Source organism: Lissotriton helveticus, chromosome 1_1, assembly GCF_964261635.1.
Source record: "Lissotriton helveticus chromosome 1_1, aLisHel1.1, whole genome shotgun sequence".
NCBI classification, from domain to species: domain Eukaryota; kingdom Metazoa; phylum Chordata; class Amphibia; order Caudata; family Salamandridae; genus Lissotriton; species Lissotriton helveticus.
The window spans coordinates 486,468,065-486,488,193 of record NC_136057.1 but is presented as its reverse complement, the minus strand read 5'-3'; the positions used below and the strand labels follow the sequence as shown (position 1 = coordinate 486,488,193).

Genomic DNA, 20,129 nt, shown 5'->3' with positions numbered 1-20,129 from the left:
TAAGTTGAGCCGACTTTCACACCTTAATTCATCTTGATGGCCAAAGCCAAGTGTAAAAGCGTTTAGATAACACATGGACAAGCATGCAGCGTAGAGCTAATGCAACTCCGAACAGAAGCTGCAGCAACAATTGGAGAATACCCCAATCCTTTGGAAAACAGTTTGATCAAGCTATTGATGCACAAAACAAACCTCTGGACATTAGTAAGCTGACTGGCCAGGAGTACCTACATAGAAATGGATATTGTACTTCTCCTTGGGTGAAATAAAGCCTTCTGTTGTGCTAAGGGTCAAAATTGAGGGATGTGTTTTATGCTGCCTTGATTTAGAGTACACACATCACTAACAAACTAAATCAAGCAAATTTTAAGTCAGCGATTACAACAAAAAGCAATTTGAAATAATCAATAGAAGAATTCATCAACAGGTTCAAGTTTGCTCAAACAGCATCCCTAGCACAGTTCATACTAGACCAGAACTATGCATAAACACAACCATGTTGGGCCTCAGGCAATACTTACAGTAGAGATGGCGTTTACCATGCCGTTTGTGATTTGATCTTGGCGCATGTGTTTCACTACATCAAACTGAGCTGCTCTTTGCTTGGGAATGACCTGGTCAGCAATCTTTTTCATTTCAGAGTTGAACTTTTTAAACAAGTCTTCAAACAGTAGGGAAAGTAACTGAAAATAAAGAACGGACATCTTACAGTGAAATCAGACCAATTATATTTATACATACAATTCAAACCGATCAGTAGCGTGCTTTCGCCTTTTTTGCAAACAATCTTTAAGCAGAATCTTTATTTCTACTCTAAACCCCACCCCCACCCCTTGAAATGTTGCCAATGGTCTTGGTTAGAAGTGTTTTAAAATGGCACACTGTTCGGGGTCTCAAAAAGTCTACAAGGCTATGAGGAGGTGGGATATCCAGTTATAATATGGTCACGGTTAACAAATTAATATGATCCATCGCAAGCGCCATTAACACACATGCTGGAGGCAAAGATTGAGAGGGGGTTTATCCAGGCGATGAAGGTATTTTAAGGGGAAGTGATATATGTCGGAAGACTCAAGGTAGAGCTGCATAACTACTTTTATACTGCTTTGTACTCTGATGTGGACAAGATAAGTTTGAGCAATCCTTGATTAAACTTCAGTTCCTTAACATATTCAAAATTATACGGAATGCCTGTTATTTCTAATCTCACAGTATAAGATGTCAGTTGGGCATTGAAGATGTAAGGTAGAAAAAAGCTCTAGGTCCACACAGATTCTCAAGCAAATTTTATAACACCTTCACTATCACACTGGTGCTCAAGTTGACGGCCCTTTGGAATTTCTTTAGAGAATCCCTAAGGCTCATACAAATAGTGATTTATAAACAATGCACAAGTTCGGACACTTGATCCATGAGTTAAAAAGTTATTTGTTGTTTTCTTTTTATACATTGTTGTTCGTGTGGGACATTAGCTGTCTCCAGATTAGTGGTTGTGTCTTGGCATGTAACAGTTCATAGGAGCTCAAGATGTGGTCTACCAGAATGGTGGTGGCCTCGTCTTCCAAAACACGGTTTTACAGGCTATGTCAGGAATGGATCCAGACTGCTGTCCGAAGACAACCTCAAAGGGAATGAATTCCATTGAAGACGTTGGGGTATTATGAAGGGAAACAAAAGTAAAAGTAATATCTTATCTCAATCTTTAGCCTCCGGCCTGGTTGTTTTTCTTAGTATTTGTTTGATTGTGTTTTTCAGCCTTCTCTGACCCCATCAAACGGAGGATGATAAAGGTTTTACTGTGTCAGAATCTGATAGTACTTGAGCTATCAGTTGCTAAATACAGAGTGTGCCTTTATCTGTGATAATTTCAGCAGGCAGGCCCATTGAGGCGTAAAAATTATATGAACTTTTCACATAAAACAGAAGCTGTTGTGACTCTTACAAAAAACACTTCAGGTTATAGTGTGGCGTTGTATACCATCACTAGTATATATCCATAAACTCACCTGAGGGCTCCATAGTTCTAATGGATCACATAGCTATTAAATGAAACAGCACGTTAATTATACGTATAGTCATCAGCAGAGCCTAATGGGTCAACCATTTGTTTCCTAGTAGGTATATGGGATACATTTTAGAGCAATTTGCTACCTTCACATAGACTCCATGCCAAAAGAACTGCAGCACTATATAAGTTGTTGGGTTTTATCTACCTTTTTTTGTCCTCCAAATAAATTGCTATGGGCCAAACAAAGGAACATTTGTTGATGTACCTGTAATACTAATAGTTGCCATTTTATGTGATGTTCTACTTGGGGAACAATCAGCTAAATCAAACACTTGTTATTTTCAAAATAAGGGACGTGGGTAATGGAGTCTGGTCGGTGACTTCTCTGGCCCATAATAAAGATTACATCAGGCTGTCATTGTTTACTTACTCTTGTATAAATGTTTTACGTTTTGCACATTCCACTTTTCAAGGGGTCTGGCTTTCTGCTGCTGAGAAAAGGAAGCCATTTGCTTTCCCCAGCATACTTGGTTTTAGTTCCTCACAATTCAGCATTTGGAAGGCAGTATTACTTCTTTAGAGCCATCAATGATCAGCATCAGATCCATAAAATAACTTCATAAAATGTGGAATACTAGTCCATAAAACTATTGACTATGGTGGCAAGGTAAAACACCTGCACTAAAAGCTAATCACATTTTACCCTATTTGTAATTTAATCTGCAATGGGATTATCTTGATGTGCATTGTATGCAAATGAGTGGGATGGGAGGCCAGTCCCTACTCTGAGTGCCTGGTTCAAAAACTATTGCCAGCAAACAACCAATGCGTACTAGCCCTCTAGTGGGGATCCCATTTACACTTATTTAACTAAGGGCCTTATGATTTTCACTAAAGTGTAGAACCGCAATGTTAAACCATAGGTTATGGTTCTGCCTTTTGGGGGCACATTTGGGCTATGTGCCCCAACTCACTAGAGTCATAAACTGAAGTCCCCAAACCACAGACCCCAGTCTTCCTTCGTCTCCTTCCAACTCTTTCTTCTGTTAACCTGAGTGGTGGGGAGGGCAGGCCTGGGGGAGATGATAGGGGTGATTAATGCCTTAATTGATCATTCTATTAAAAGAAAATTCATGGATATCGACTATATTTGATGAGGAGTTTTTTTCCAGCAGCATCCATGGTCCAGTATTTTAACGGACAAAACAAAACCATTTAGAAAAAGTGTCCAAGGGATATATATTTTAAAGACCCACACCTGATTTTATCCCCAGCACCAACTGAATGTACAACACACGAAACACAGGGGGTCTGCCAGCCAAATTGAGAGGCTGCACTGTCGATACGGAGTCCACAGGATCTCAAAATAACTTTATCACACAAAATCAACGTATTAATAAGACAAGAAGGGAAAAAGGTGAACACTGCATGCATAGAGTAGACCGGTACATCATCGATTATTCGTATATGGCTGATTAATCCACAACAGATTGTAAAGGGTTTCCATCAAAATAGACTCAATGATCAGTCCTATCATTTGGCCAAACCCTGGTGCAAATGAGGCTGGTCCCCTGATCAGTGGGACACTCCGCTCCCCACCTTATTGTTGTATTAGGATTTGGTCCACCAAAACACACAAACCATCCATGATGACTGATCTTTTGATGGTAAAATGGAAGGAACTAGTGCAACAAACAATAAGTGATATAAAATAGGATGGAATGTCCTCCTTCTGACTACTTTATTCTGCGGACCAGACACGCCTCCTAATGAAAAAATAGAACAGTGCAAGAAAAGACAGTAACAAATATCTGTCTACAAAAGGGCCAACATGTTTCTGCCTAACGGGTATTTAATCCCTTGGCATTCGTCAGGGCCTCTGCTCTTATAATAGTTGCACTCCTAATAGTGGAATAGAGAAATCACCACCATCACCAAAACAAATTATAATAAAACTGGTTAGAAACGGTACAACCTGTAACAACCATTGACATTAACCCTCCGATTCACAATGGTTACTGTGAATTCTGTGAAGTAAAACGTTGCATCATTAGTACTGTATCAGATGTGTCAGTCTCATGTGCATAGTGTGTCACCAACAAACCAATTATGTGAATAGAAAAATTAACATTTATATGCTTACCCTTAATGGTAGGGCAATAGACCTCACCTCACCTGGACTCTGCTCAGGTACTACGAGGCCCCGCACTACAAAGATATAGGGAAGAAAAAGGAATGTGGCAAATTGCTGCAAATTTTTTTTAGCTTAACACCATGCCTACAATCATTCCTACGACCAAGTGCCCTATATCTAGAAGCAAAACATGTGAGGTAGGTCAGCACCCCAGACCTAGTGTACTAAGCCTCAAAACGACCCAGAAACTCGACTAAGACACCAAACTCTTGAAACTCTTAAAACTCCTTTATGTGCTGTTTCAGGAAGTTCTTGAACATGATAAACTTAAAATAATATAATTACCACGGCTTTCAACCTAGTATAGCTGAAGCACTCTGTAATACTGATGTCTGCTCACCTTTCCGTCGGTACCTCAAGCTCCCATCTGAGACTTGGGGGAGGCACCGATCTGTGGGAGATCCTAGTATTAGTAGTCTATTGAGGGTTTGTTGATGTGGTATCCCTCCACCTGTGTGATGTATACTAACTTGTAGCACTCTTGTCATGTATCCCTATATTTCTTTCAATTACTATTATGTATCAGGGAAGGGCACTTTTATCAAAAATAGCTGTCAAGTAGGCTTGGTTGATCTATTTTACTTAGAAAACTGAGTGGGGTGTAAAGCCCCAAGGGGTGGGTGGCCACCACTGCTGGTATGGATCAATATGTTGGTTGCCATATTGGTAGGGTCTATTCCACCTACCTCTGCCACGTTGGGGAAAAATGGGTAAGCCCGTGTTGGTATTGTCTGGATCACTACTGTCAGACCCTGAGCTAGAGTAGTTCGACCCACATGAACGTGTGTACCCCTACACGAGCGATACGTACACACCTCCTGTATACAGAAACAATGGTAAACGATATGGGTCGAACTACACAAAGAAAGAATTGCATTCCTAGATTTGTCGATCTATGTCACTCCTGCAGGATTGCAGAGTGAACTGTATAGGAAACCCATGGCGCGGAACTCACTCCTCCTTTACGAGAGTTACCATCCTAAGTCCCTGCGCCAGAATTTACCTTATGGCCAGTTTCTACGGGTCCGTAGAAATTGCTCCAATAGAGAGGACTTTGAGGTACATGCTAGGAACCTTTGTGCACAATTAAGGGACAGACATTATCCAAACTCACTTATAAAAAGATCAAAGAAGAGAGCGTTTAATAACAAAAGGGAGGCTCTCCTTGAAGCTCCAATCCCTAAACCATCTCTGACGAGACTCACGTTTGTGAGCACCTTCAACACTAGAAGTAATGCCATCCAGAAAATCGTTAAAAGACACTGGCGCCTTCTGAACCATGGGAGAGAGAAAATCGAGCAACCTTTGTTCGCGTTCAAAAGGGCTAGTAGTATCCGTGATCGACTTGTTCACACATGCCCAAAAGAGTTCCCCAGAAAACTTGGTGAAACCCTATGGAACCTCCCGCCAGCTGTAGGGCATCACCCTTGTGGCACTTGTTCGGTCTGCCCTCAGACTAAACACACGAAGGAGGTAGATATAGGTACTACGAGACCTTGGTTGCAGTGCAATTTTAGTAATTGCAACAGTGCCAACTTGATCTATATGTTGACATGCCCGTGTTGCACACGATATGTGGGCATGACGACCCGGAAAGTCCGTACCAGGATGTTGGAACATAAGAGCTCTTTCCGGTGTAGGAAAAGCCACACTAAACTTACGAGACATTTCCTGGAGCATGCACATCTTGAAACGGACTTCCTATGGACTGTCCTGGAGAAGCCATACATACCTAGTCACATAAGCGATGTGTCGGGTTACCGCTTCAGAAAGGAACAAAAATGGATTTATAAGCTTCGGACTGACACAGGAGGATTAAATGATGATATCCCTTGGACCTCTCTGTAGCACTCTGTCCCAGTGTCCACGGTAGGCAGCACCAGGGAGCATTAATCATGATGTACTGAGTGTAATTGGGTGTGCTCATATGATCTATACACCTTGTACATATTGTTTTGCGCACAATTTTCCTTGCTCACACTAATTTAATATAATTATATACGTGTATGACTGTTGGTGTCTTTTGATCAAAACTGGAGGATAACACACAGCTATCAATTAATATTACGATGGTTTTCATATTGTAGCAATTTGGAGCTGCTTCACAGTCATGTCCTTTGAACAATCTGTCATTAAGACACTCGGTGGTACATTACAACTTGGTTCGAGTAACAGAACTACAAAAATGGCCGATATGACGCCAATCAGTAGTTTTGAACGCGTCTTCTCGCGCTTTTTCGAGCGCGAAGTAGTGCGCTTGGTTTTTTAATGGAAACAGAGCTACTAAGCCTCCTCCATAGATATTAGTCACTAGACTAACGGAAGACACTTCAGGCACTTGCTCGTAGCACTTGAGGCTTCTTTATAACAACATTCGAGCACAATGGACACTCGGGGACCCATTACAAACAGGTCGTAGTCATCGAACTACAAAAATGGCCGAAATGACGTCACATAGTAGTTCTGAGTGCGTCTTCTCGCGCCGTTTCGAGCGCAAAGTAGTGCACTCAGTTTTCTAAGTAAAATAGATCAACTAACCCTACTTGACAGCTATTTTTGATAAAAGTGGCCTTCCCTGATACATAATAGTAATTGAAAGAAATATAGGGATACATGACAAGAGTGCTACAAGTTAGTATACATCACACAGGTGGAGGGATACCACATCAACAAACCCTCACTAGACTACTAATACTAGGATCGCCCACAGATCGGTGCCTCCCCCAAGTCTCAGATGGGAGCTTGAGGTACCGACGGAAAGGTGAGCAGACATCAGTATTACAGAGTGCTTCAGCTATACTAGGTTGAAAGCCTTGGTAATTATATTATTTTAAGTTTATCATGTTCAAGAACTTCCTGAAACAGCACATAAAGGAGTTTTAAGAGTTTCAAGAGTTTGGTGTCTTAGTCGAGTTTCTGGGTCGTTTTGAGGCTTAGTACACTAGGTCTGGGGTGCTGACCTACCTCACATGTTTTGCCTCTAGATATAGGGCACTTGGTCATAGGAATGATTGTAGGCATGGTGTTAAGCTTAAAAAAAAATTGCAGCAATTTGCCACATTCCTTTTTCTTCCCTATATCTTTGTAGTGCGGGGCCTCGTAGTACCTGAGCAGAGTCCAGGTGAGGTGAGGTCTATTGCCCTACCATTAAGGGTAAGCATATAAATGTTAATTTTTCTATTCACATAATTGGTTTGTTGGTGACACACTATGCACATGAGACTGACACATCTGATACAGTACTAATGATGCAACGTTTTCCTTCACAGAATTCACAGTAACCATTGTGAATCGGAGGGTTAATGTCCATGGTTGTTACAGGTTGTACCGTTTCTAACCAGTTTTATTATAATTTGTTTTGGTGATGGTGGGGATTTCTCTATTCCACTATTAGGAGTGCAACTATTATAAGAGCAGAGGCCCTGACGAATGCCAAGGGATTAAATACCCGTTAGGCAGAAACATGTTGGCCCTTTTGTAGACAGATATTTGTTACTGTCTTTTCTTGCACTGTTCTATTTTTTAATTAGGAGGCGTATCTGGTCCGCAAAATAAAGTAGTCAGAAGGAGGACATTCCATCCTATTTTATATCACTTATTGTTTGTTGCACTAGTTCTTTCCATTTTACCATCAAAAGATCAGTCATCATGGATGGTTTGTGTATTTTGGTGGACCAAATCCTAATACAACAATAAGGTGCGGAGCTGAGTGTCCCACTGATCAGGGGACCAGCCTCATTTGCACCAGGGTTTGGCCAAATGGTAGGACTGATCATTGAGTCTATTTTGATGGAAACCCTTTACAATCTGTTGTGGATTAATCAGCCATATACGAATAATCTATGATGTATCGGTCTCCTCTATGCATGCAGAGTTCACCTTTTTCCCTTCTTGTCTTATTAATACGTTGATTTTGTGTGATAAAGTTATTTTGAGATCCTGTGGACTCAGTATCGACAGTGCAGCCTCTCAATTTGGCTGGCAGACCCCCTGTGTTTCGTGTGTTGTACATCCAGTATTTTAACGGGCAGGGTATAGAAATACTTTTACAGAGGCCCCCTAAACTGGAGCTTGCATGTCTCTTCATCACATCCTACAAGTTAAAATATGGCTTTCTTCATATCTGGTTTTTTTTAGCAGGATGTGTGACCTCATAGGCCACCTGCATGTCACCAGTTAGAAGGGGGACACAATAGTGAGTGATTCAATCTTTCTGGTGGCCAAGTAGTGCCACGAGCTACCCGGAAGGTAGCACAATAGGGGTAGTCACCAAGTGCGCATTTCTGTAACACCTAGGTATCTTAGGATGCACACAGGCTGCAGTAATGGTATGCATTAGCTCAATCATCACCTTCTGTTGCTTCTCATGAGCAATTATCTGCAGAACCCCTTGTACCTGCAAGGCCTGCTGCTGGTGGAGGATCTGCAGTGCCAAGTTCAGTTATTGGTAATTCACTGCCAGCGTTTTAAATAAATATTCCATAGTGTTGATTGCTTTTATTATCCCACTTCTGACAACACTGTGAAACAACAGATTTTAGGGTCACGACAAATGACAACAATGAGTATTTTAGTATGGTTTCATAACCTTTTCTTACATATTTCTCAAGTGTTAGTTTAGGAGTCCATAATCTGAAGGAATGACATTCTCTTTCCTTCTTTAGGAAATAGCACAATCCACAAGTACCCTCAATGAAGGATTCAGGCTTTGGGTGGTACTCTCATTCTTAGGAAAAGAGAAGGCAGCAGTCTCATCCTCCATCTACTCATTAGGTGGTCATCTCACTGCATTTTCTCCTTCCTCACATACATGGAATGCTAGTAAACACCCTGTTGGTGGCTCCACCCTACACCTTGTTCGGCTCAAAGATTTCCACATACATCTCTTTCTGTGACTTGATTGGTAAAAGGGTGGGATGTTAAATCTCTGCTCTCTTCTGTAAAAACAGTCCATCACCACCTCTCTTGTGTTGAATTGACATAGCAGCCTCAGGTCATAGGAACTCGGCAACCTCAGGCAAGGATTCGCTAGCAAGATGGTTTGCCACCTTATCCCCTGTTCTAGAATGGTTTGCCATTTTCCCTAAAAAGGGCCCACACCTAAAACCACTGTGCATGGCCAACACTCTGCCAGCAGTATACAATAATGAATTAGCAAAATGGCCATTTCGTCTCACTTCCGAGTCTAAGCAGTAATTCTTTGCGAAAGTGCCGCGCGGCAAATTTCCACTGCGGGATCACCCCTGACTAATGCAGATGTTGAAGCCTTAGTTCTGGTGGAATAAGCACAGATCCCTTCTGCTGGTTTATTTTTAGCAGGGGTATACAAGATTTTAATGCAGAGAACAATTCAACATGACAAGGTCTTCTTCCGGACTGCCCTGCCCATTTTATTGCTTACAAACCCAAAAAGAGCAGTAATCTGACTTGATCTCTTTCGTCCAGTCAATGTAATCTCTCCTCCTCATTGGTGGAATGGGGCGGAGGATAGAAGGTGGGCAGTGTAATAGACTGCCCCATATGAAATGGGGGGGGGTCACCACCTTTGGCAGGAAACCTGCTTTAGTGCTCAAGGCCAGTTTATCTCTATAAAAAAAAGGTGAAAGGGAAATTGACACACAACTTTTGCAGCTTGCTGATGAGTGCCACTCAAGTGATGGCCACAAGAAATGAATATGCTACTTACCAGTATGCATCTGTTCTTGGCATGTAGGGCTGCTAACATTCATATCTTAGCATTAGATCGCCGCCTAGTGTTGGGTCCGGATGATCGCACATTGTTGTCCTGGAAGAGTCTTCGAAGTATCCTGAGATAGGTGGCTCCTCCCCTGGACTACAGTGCGCATGGGCATCGGCTCCATCCTCAGATTGTTTTTCGCCATTGTGGCAGAAGATGGAGTGAAAAGTGTAAAGGATGTCCATGCTAATGATTGAATACAATAGTATATCTGCAGCTGCGACAGGCACCGGGGAGGAGGGTGGGCGATATGAATGTTAGCAGCCCTACATGCCAAGAACAGATGCATACTGGTAAGTAGCATATTCAGTTCGAGGCATGTGGGCTGCTAAATTCATATCTTAGCATAGAATACATAGCAGTCCCTCCATCAGTGGCGGTTGCCCGTGCCAGCTGCAGAAACTTGAAAAAGTGTCTTGAGAACAGCCTGTCCTACAGCAGCTTGCTGCTTGGAATGTACATCAACACAGTAGTGTTTTGTAAAGGTATGTGGTGTAATCCACGTGGCTGCTCTGCAAATATCCTCTAAAGGAATGTTTCCTAGGAAAGCCATGGATGCCCCCAATTTGCGTGTAGAGTGCGCCCTTGGGGGTATCGTTAAAGTGCGCTTGGCCTTTTGATAACATATTTGGATGCACTTAACAATCCACCTGGCTATTCCTGCTTTGGAAATAGGGTTGCCTTTGTGTTGTGGTGAGAAGGCAACAAAAAGTTGTTTTGTTTTCCTAAAGTGTTGTGTTCTGTCAATGTAGTACATCAACGCCCTCCGTACGTCTAACGTATGGAGCATTCTTTCCGCCACCGTTTGTGGGTTTTGGAAGAATGCCGGTAAGTCAATAGTTTGGTTGAGATGAAACTGTGACACCACCTTCGGAAGGAATTTGGGGTTAGTACGTAGTACTACCCTATTTGGATGAATCTGAATGAATGGCTCTTGGATTGTGAGCGCTTGCAGCTCACTAACACGCCTCAGTGACGTAATAGCAATTAGGAAAGCCACTTTCCACGTTAGGAACTGGAGTTCACACGAGTGCAGTGGTTCAAATGGTGGTCCCATCAGTCTGGTGAGGACCACATTGAGGTTCCACACCGGAGCTGGCGGTGTTCTTGGGGGAATGACTCGTTTCAGACCTTCAAGGAAAGCTTTGATGGCCGGCACTCTGAAGACAGAGAGGTGCTGCCTATTCTGAAGATATGCTGCGATGGCGGATAGATGTATCCGAATGGAAGTGTACGCTAGATTGCACTTGTACAGATGTAGCAGATAACAAATGATGTTAGGGATAGATGCATCTAGCGGGGTGATGTCATTAGCCGTACAGTAAATGACAAAACGCTTCCATTTTGCAGCATAGCATGCTCTGGTAGTTGGCTTCCTTGCCTCCTTGATGATGTTCATGCATTCTGGAGGTAAGTTAAGGTATCCGAACTCTAGGACTTCAGGAGCCAGATCGCCAGGTTGAGCTGTTGCGGATCTGGATGCTGAATTTCTCCATGGTTCTGCGTCAAAAGTCTGGGCGTGAGGCGCAGTCTTTGATGCGGCACCACTGACAGTTCGAGGAACGTGGTGTACCATGCTTGGCGCGCCCACGTTGGAGCAACTAGGATGAGAGTCATCGCGTGCTGCCTTAGCTTTCTTGCCACCAGCGGTATCAGAGGGGCTGGCGGAAAAGCGTACGCAAATTTGCCTGACCAGTTCATCCATATCGCATTCCCCTGCGACTGTGGGTGAGGGAACCTGGCGGCAAAGTGTTGGCATTTTGCGTTTTCTTTTGTTGCAAACAGGTCTATCTCCGGATGACCCCACTGCTGGAAGTACGGGTGGAGTACAGATGGGTGTAACTCCCACTCGTGCATTTGATGGCTGTGTCTGCTGAGCAGATCCGCCATTAGATTGTCCTTGCCCGGGAGGTGTTCTGCCATGAGGAAGATGTTCCTCTGAATGGCCCACTTCCACATGCCCTGAGCCAGATGAGACAGCTGTGGCGAGTGGGTGCCCCCCTGCTTTTGAATGTAGTACATCGCGGTCATGTTGTCCGTCCGGACCAACACTACCTTGTTGCACAGATGTACAATGAAGGACTTGAGTGCCATGAAGATTGCCATCAGTTCCAGATAGTTGATGTGCATCTTCTGTTGCTGCGTCGTCCATAGTCCCTGCACAGTGTAATTGAGCAGATGAGCTCCCCATCCCTGGAGAGATGCGTCCGTTGTCAGGGTAATCTGTGGCACTGGCTCCTGGAACAGTCGGCCCTTGCAAAGGTTGTGTGGAGTCCACCAATGCAGAGAGTCGTATGCCCGACTGGTAACCAACACTAGGTCTGTTAATTGTCCCTGAGCCTGTGTCCACTGATTTGCTAAGCACTCCTGGAGCGGGCGCATATGTAGCCGTGCGTGAGGGACTATGAAGATGCAGGAGGCCATCATGCCTATCAACTGCATGAACACTCTCGCTGGAAGTGAGTGTTGTGATCTGAACTTCTGGATCAGAGACTGCATGCTGTCTATCCTGACTTGGTTTGGTTGAGCCACGGCTGTCAGGGTATTGATCGTCGCGCCTAGAAACTGCCGGACATGCGCCGGTTGAAGGTGCGACTTTGGGTAGTTCAACGAGAAACCTAGATCGTGAAGGAGGTGAATGGTAGTCGACATGTCCGCGGCACACCGTTGTTCTGACTTCGCTTGAACGAGCCAGTCGTCCAGGTAGGGGTAGACATGGATGCCCTGCCTCCTGAGGTGCGCCGCTACTGTCGCCAGACACTTTGTAAACACCCTTGGGGCTGTGGTGACTCCGAAGGGTAGGACTTTGAACTGATAATGTTTGCCTTGGATAGTGAACCTGAGGTATTTTCTGTGGGACGGGTGTAGTGGTATGTGGAAATAAGCATCCTTGAGGTCTAAGGTTGCTAAGAAGTCCCCCTGGTTTAATAAGGGAAGAATCTGTTGCAGTGTGAGCATATGGAAATGTTCTGACAGTATATACAGGTTTAGGGGACGTAGATCCAGAATGGGTCTGAGAGATCCGTCCTTCTTTGGGATAAGGAAGTACAGGGAATACACTCCTGTGCCTTCCTCCTCCACTGGCACGAGCTCGATTGCGCCTTTTTGCAGCATCACCACTACCTCCTGCTGCAATAAGTGCAAGTGCTCTGCGGACATAGGCCTTTGCCTTGGCGGGATGTTGGGTGGAGTGGATTTCAACTCTAGGCAATAACCATACTGGACTAGTTGACGCACCCACCTGTCTGTGGTGATGTTTCTCCAGACGGGCAGGAACTGCTGCAGTCTCCCCCCGACAGGTGTTAAGTGGTCGGGGGGCAGTGACAGAGAGTCACTGTTTGCTTGGGGTAGAGGAGCGGGAGCTGTTGTTTCCTCTGCCGCGACCTCTGTTGCTGTTATTTCTGTAACCTCCCTTGTTCTGTTTTGTGAACGAGGATTGTGCTCCACCTTTTGAGAATTGAGATTGTTGACCCATTTGCCCTCTGGTGACTCCACGTGCACCTGAGCAACGAAAATTGTTGCCACGAAACTGTTGTGACTGTAGGGCCCCCATGGACTTAGCAGTTTCTGTGTCCTTTTTTATCTTTTCGAGGGTGGTGTCAACATCTGGACCAAACAGTCGATCAGGATTGACTGGCTGATTAAGGATGGTTGTCTGAATATCAGGTTTAAACCCAGATATGCGGAGCCAAGCCTGTCGTCTTAGCATGACGCTAGTGTTGATCGCCCTAGCTGCTGTGTCTGCGGCGTCAAGTGCACACTTGATGGCTGCGTTGGAGATCAATTTTCCTTCCTCTATAAGCAGTTTTGTGCCCTCTTGAAACTTTGGAGGCAGGTGTTGTACAATCTGTTCTAGGGTGTCATAATGCGCCCTATCGTAACGTGCTAAGAGTGCTTGTGTATTAGAAATACGCCAAAAGTTGGCAGCCTGTGCAGCTACTCTTTTGCCCCCTGCCTCTAGCACTTTGGACTCCTTATCCGGGGGAGGAGCTTCACCCGTTGTCTGGGAGTTGGCCCGTTTGCGGGCATTGGCGACCACCAGGGAGTCCAGCGGCAACTGTCCTCGAATGTATGCAGGGTCTGCAGGTGCTGGTCTGTACTTTTTTTCAATACGTGGATTGACCACTCTCGCCCTAGTGGGTTCCTTAAAGATGTCCGCAGCATGTTTGAGGACTCCCTTGAGCATAGGCAGTGTCTTTACAGTCCTCTCAGAGACTGAAAACGTGTCAAAGAGAAAGTCTTCTTCAACCGGGTCAGCATGCATGTCCACATCATGATTAGCAGCTGCCCTCTCAATTAGTGCATGAAAACCTGCAGAATCCTCTGTTGGGGATGCACGTGCACTGAATGGTTGTGGATCTTGCCCCACACTCTGGGTGCCTTGGTCACCAATGTCATCATATGCATCTGGATGTGCATCTGGTTCATTGATGGGGAAGGTGTATTGGTCCTGTTCATCATATCCCTCACCCTCAGATTGGTCTGGTGAGGGAGTAGGGCTTCTTCTAGGAGGAGGCTGGATAGGCTCTATCAGGTTAGAAGCGTCCAGAGGCACCCTTTTCTTCTTTAGTGGGATGACATAGGAGTCCAGAGGCTCCGAAGTGATCCTCCTCTTGTATAGGGTTAATTTGCCTGTGTTGGCGTCGATGAAGTGCTCCGAATCGTCCTCTGATTCGAGTTCTCGACCTGAAGGTGCACCTGCCGTAGAAGAATCCGACTTCTTTGGCGTCTATTTCGTGGAAAAAGCCTTCGGAGCCTCTTTCGGCGGCAGAAGGAAGAGAAGCTTACTCTTAGGCTTTGCCGGAGCGTCCGTCGGCGTCTGAGGCGACGGCAACGGAGCCGACATAGCAGCGGCCTTGGCCCTGATTCTCTGTAGCGAAGCGGCGATGGGGGACGCTTCACTCACAGTGTCCTTTGGCGCTGACGAGGGTGTCTTGACCTTCCCCTCGGATCCGACGTCATGGTGGCCTTTTTTAGGTTTGGACGCCGATGCAGTTGTCGCCGACCCAGAGTCCTTGGATCGATGCGCAGATGTGCCAGCTGTCGATCCGTGCGCCTTCGTCGGTTCCGCGTCCACTACGCGACCGACCAACGGAGTCCCAGGCGTAACCGGAGCCGTGCCGCTGGCCTTGGCGTGCTTAGACGGTGTCGCCGCGGTCGATCCGTGCCGACCACCTTTTGAAGAGGATCCCTCCTCTTGCGCCGATTTTGACCCTTTGGAATCGACCGGCTTCTTCGACTTCTGCGGACCGGAGGTCGACGGAGCCGATGCGGCGGCGGGTGCAGTAGTTTTCTGTGTGCCGGCCGCCATTTTAGGGACGCTCGAGTCCATAAGTTTCGGTTTCGTTTTCGGGTCGGCCATTTTAGGTGTAGTCGACACTGTAGGTTTCGGTTTCGATGTGGCCTGCTCAGCAAGTATGTCCGTGGCCGGGCCTGATGGCGGGCCGTGGCTTGCGGCACGGGGTCTTGGGTAAGGCCGACTGGCGATCCCGTGACCCGATCGTGATCTTCGAAACCTTCGGGGCATAGCTCGTCCCCTGAGCTATCTTCCGCGGCCCCATAAATTTCTTCGACGTCCCCTACCTCGTCGACGTATTCAAGGCCTTGACCCGCGACTCCGTCGTCGTCCGCCGGATCCGCCTCGACCTCCGTTTCGGGTGGGGATATCTGGAGATGATGACCCTGTTCATCTTCTTCTTGGTCGCCGAAGATGTTTTCTGGATCGGGGGCCGCTTGTCTGGCCTCCAGGCGCACCGCGCGCCGGAGCTTAAGAGTTTTCTTTGACCGGAACTGAGCGCAGGCCTTGCACTTGCCGTCGTCATGGTCCGGTGAAAGGCATTTGTTACAGACCGGGTGCAGGTCTATATGTGGGTACTTAGACCCACAGAGCGGACAGTACTTAAACGGACTCCGCTCCATGCTTGAAAGTAGCGGTCGTGTCGCGATGAGAAGGCCTCGACGTCCGAAGAGTGAAAAACTCCGCTGAATCCGACTCCAAGAGTTGGAAGAACTCGAGACCGTGCGCAAACAATACCGACGCTATAAAATATAAGACCTTTTGGTCTTAAAAAGTAAGTTTTACTCGGTTCCGACAGAGAGAAGTCGAGACCGCATCCGAACCCAATGGCGGAAAAAAACAATCTGAGGATGGAGCCGATGCCCATGCGCACTGTAGTCCAGGGGAGGAGCCACCTATCTCAGGATACTTCGAAGACTCTTCCAGGACAACAATGTGCGATCATCCGGACCCAACACTAGGCGGCGATCTAATGCTAAGATATGAATTTAGCAGCCCACATGCCTCGAACAAAGGTTTTAGGGTCAGTAGCCACAAATGGCGACGGTGTAGAAGTTCAAACGGAATCCCCTTGAAGTGAGAACGAAATTTAGAACCCACTGGGGCATCACAAAAGGTGTGAGAGGAAATATATGCGTGATACCCTTACAAAAATCTTAAAACAATTGGGAACTTGAACAAAGATGGCTGATTGGGAACACTAATAAACACAAAACGGTCTGCAATGTAACATTTCTCTGTACTCACTGCACAATCTTTCTGAGCCAAAGAATGGGGAAAATGTCACATATCTGATAGGTGTGCCTTCAGGCAATCTACATTTTGATCTGCACTCCACACCACAAAACAATTCCACCGTCTGATATAGACAGACTTTGTGGAGGGGTGAAAGGAGCTCAGGTGTCCCCCCTCAATCTCTAGGCATGATGGTGGGGGTTTTGGAAGTTGGGGAGAAACTGCCCTTCCAACTGGGGAAAGAACTCCACTCTGAGGTGTAGATGGAGCAGGAGACACATGGAAAACCCCACAAGTTTTTCTTGGCCAGTCTGGAGGATCAAAATGGCTTGAGCCCAGACCAGGGGTGACTTCAAAACATGAGGAATCAAGGGCAGGGGGGGGAAGGGGTAATAAACGAAATAATTTTAGATTATCCAGAACACATCCCTCTAGACTCCGTGCAAAGGAAACTGGAGGGTGCAGAGGTGTGAGCAATGCCCATACTCAGGAGATACAAAGAGGTTCACCTGATGAGCATCCCACAAAGTGATAATGTCCTGAACCACCACTGGAGGGGGAGACAACACTCATGGTCAGAAAGATGACGTCAACTCAGGCTGTCAGCCTTAATGTTCAGAGAGCTTGCCAAGTTGGTTGGCGACCAGCCAGATCCACTGTGCATGCACCCAAACCTAGATTGACAGAGCTTCAAGACAGAAAAGATGAGACTAAATGTCTCGCTGCTAATTGACATACTACATCGGTAAGGAGAGTAGGAAAGCTTTCAGGGTCAGGTGAACTGCCTACAGCTCAAACAGGTTGATGTGCAGAACTTCCTCTATTCTCCAGCTCCTCCAAATGTGCCCCCACCCGAAGGTAAAGGAGTGCGCCACTACTGTGGCCACCTCCAGTGTTGAGTAAAAGGACATCAACGTTCTCCTATATAATGCACCAGAGCAGCTCCATCGCATTGTCTGCTGGCGATTATGATGGAGTTCGACAGCTCACCTCGTTTTGGAATCAATTCAGACAGAGGTACCACTGGGGGAGCCCCCATCTGCCTGCATGTTGCCCAGCAGAATGCAGGAAACCAGTAGACCTAGCAGGCATATAACCATAAGACTGGAGCATACACTCTCTCCCAAAATAACAGAATCCTATCGAAAATGCCCCAGGATCCTCTGGGGAAGAAAGAAAGCTAGTGGATATGCGGTGTCCAATACGGCCCCTATTAACAGGAGGTGCTAAAAAAGCTCTAGATGGGACTATGACAATAGACTGGACATCCCAAAGTCAAACAGCAGGGATGTTTTGGCATTCATTTGGTCCGACATCAACTGTGGCAAGTAGGTCTTGAGGAGCCAATTACCATGACATGTGAACACTGTCATCCTCTACCTCAGCAGATGCGCCGCAACCACCTTTACCTTGGCAATGTCAGACCAATTGGGATGACTGAAAACTAGTAGTGGGTGGAACCTACCACAATCGCAGATACGACCTGTATCTCTGCAGGAACAGTATGTGGAAATAAGCGTCCTGCACATGGAGGGACACCATCCAGTTGGTACAGCATCTTGAACATCTTCTTGTGAAGGTAAAAGTTAAAGGGTCTGAATCTAGGAGCTGATGCATACCGCCTTCATTCTTGGGTACCAAGAAGTAACAGATCCCCTATCCAATATCCTGCTCCTAGACCACATCCACATTCCTTTTTTACAACAGGGCTACAATGTCTTGCTGCAGAATCCAAAGGTGAGTCTCTGACTTAAGTGACAGAGGTGTAGGGGTCTGTTAGCAGGGTAGGGCATATCACCTTTCTATAATGTGTAAGTCCCACTGGTCCATTGTTATCCAATGTTATGGCCCTGAAGGCCAGCAGAAAGGCTGATATCCTCCCTCCAACTGGCTGTGCGTGTTCCCTTAAGGGGGAACTAAAATAGCTTGCCAAGTGGTGCAGGGAAGGATGAGGAACAGAAGGGTTGCTTGACCTACCTGCCTTTCCTTTTACCACTGCCCTGAATAGCTGCAGGAATTAGTTTGGCGGTTGGACGGGCTGGGAGGGCTAATGCTCGTGAAATGGAAACCTTTTGATATGCCCCCAAACTTCCTGAATGACTTGTTGTGCCGGGCTGGGGATCCCAAAACCAAGGACCATGCAGTAGCCCTGCCAGCTCAAGGGCTGACCTGGCTTTGTCACCGATCAGGTGACCTCCATCAAAAGGCATATCCACCTGGAAATGTCGGAAAACAACTTAGATTGGTGTATGTTTAGGGTAAAAACGATATACATTGCGAGGGGACGCCCTCGAAAATGGTCACTGGTGTGGGGACCCTTGAAGCGTTACAGAGGAGAAATTTGTACGCCACCTAGACATGCTGTTTTAGATGACCCCCATCCCCGTGAAGTTCCCTTTCATTTGCGATTTCATTTATCCTTGTACCCCCTGGTATACTATTTGCAACATGACGGTGACCTCTGTAATGTGATTTTTGCTGATGCTATTGTTTAATAAAAAGAATTATTTTAAAAAAAAAGGCATATCCACCAGGCTAACCTACACACTCACCTGCACATCATTGAAGACGAACTCAATAGACCTCAGTCAAGGATGCCTCCTTAGAGCTACAGAAGACCAAGGACACTGAGTATACTCTGACCAGGCCTGCCAGAAGGTTTGCCCTTAGAGACATCCTAAGCGCTCCAGCATGTGATCTGGTAAGCTAGGCATGACCATCTCTGACATTCCAGCAAAGCATGGACGTATCTTTGGACTTAAGCCTTTTCTATTTAAAAACTCATCGTCCAATATGTAACAGAACTACCCACTTCCCTGTTATTTCCTTCCCTTTCACACAGTAGATGCATCAACCGCCCCTTAATGTTTTCTTCACAGTGCTAGTATTCACTCCCTTGCCCATAACCTTTAACTCCTTGCTCCTGTTTCTTGGTTCTTGTTTTGTTTAAATTCATGTAACTTGTAAGCATAGTGTACAGGAATATGTAAATGTCGTTAACATTGTAAAGCACTCTAATACCACTTGATAAAGCAGCGCTACAGAAAAATATAGTAAGTAAATAAAAAATAAAAAGTATCTAGCCAGCAGACGTGGCATTCAGTGAATGGGGGTGAAGCACGAAGATGCCTTCGGCCGACAACCAGCCAAAAAGACCTTTTTTCCTACTGCCTCTTATTTCTTAGACTTCCTATCTGGGGGAGCAGGAGAAAAGCTACAGGCTTCTACTTTGTTAAGGGGGATGCTTGCACCAACAGGCTTAGTGGTGAGAAATGTGGTGACGGAAAGGTAGGATCCTCTGGGGAATGTCTACAGGCAATTAGCAAGTTCAAAGCTGGAGCAGAAGGTGGTTTATACACGTTCAACTTGACGAGGTTGAGTAGGGCCTCTGAAAAGAAGAAGCAGTTTGCAACCATCAACAAATGGAAGGAGGCTACTTCAAGAGAAGCTGGTTCACAGAGATACTCCATCTCCGGGACCATATCAAGGTTACTGGCAGTTTGCAGCAGCAAGATGTCTTGAGATTCACCTCTGGCATCTGGATATGGACTGAATCTGACCCAAGGATGATGTCAATAATTTGCCAGTATTTTTGGCACAATGTAGACCCATGACGGGATCCCTCCCTGTACCAGCACTCTTCTGGTAGTCTTTGTGT

General features: G+C 45.8%; 1 protein-coding gene across 1 annotated transcript in view; it reads right to left on the bottom strand.

Annotated features, from left to right (window-relative positions):
- POLR3B (RNA polymerase III subunit B) overlaps window positions 1–20,129 on the bottom strand; it is a 943,591-nt gene that overhangs the window by 440,069 nt on the left and 483,393 nt on the right. Inside the window, exon 13 of the mRNA XM_078673925.1 lies at window positions 522–683. Coding sequence (XP_078530051.1) covers window positions 522–683 — 162 coding nt within the window. The remainder of the gene's footprint in view (window positions 1–521; window positions 684–20,129) is intronic.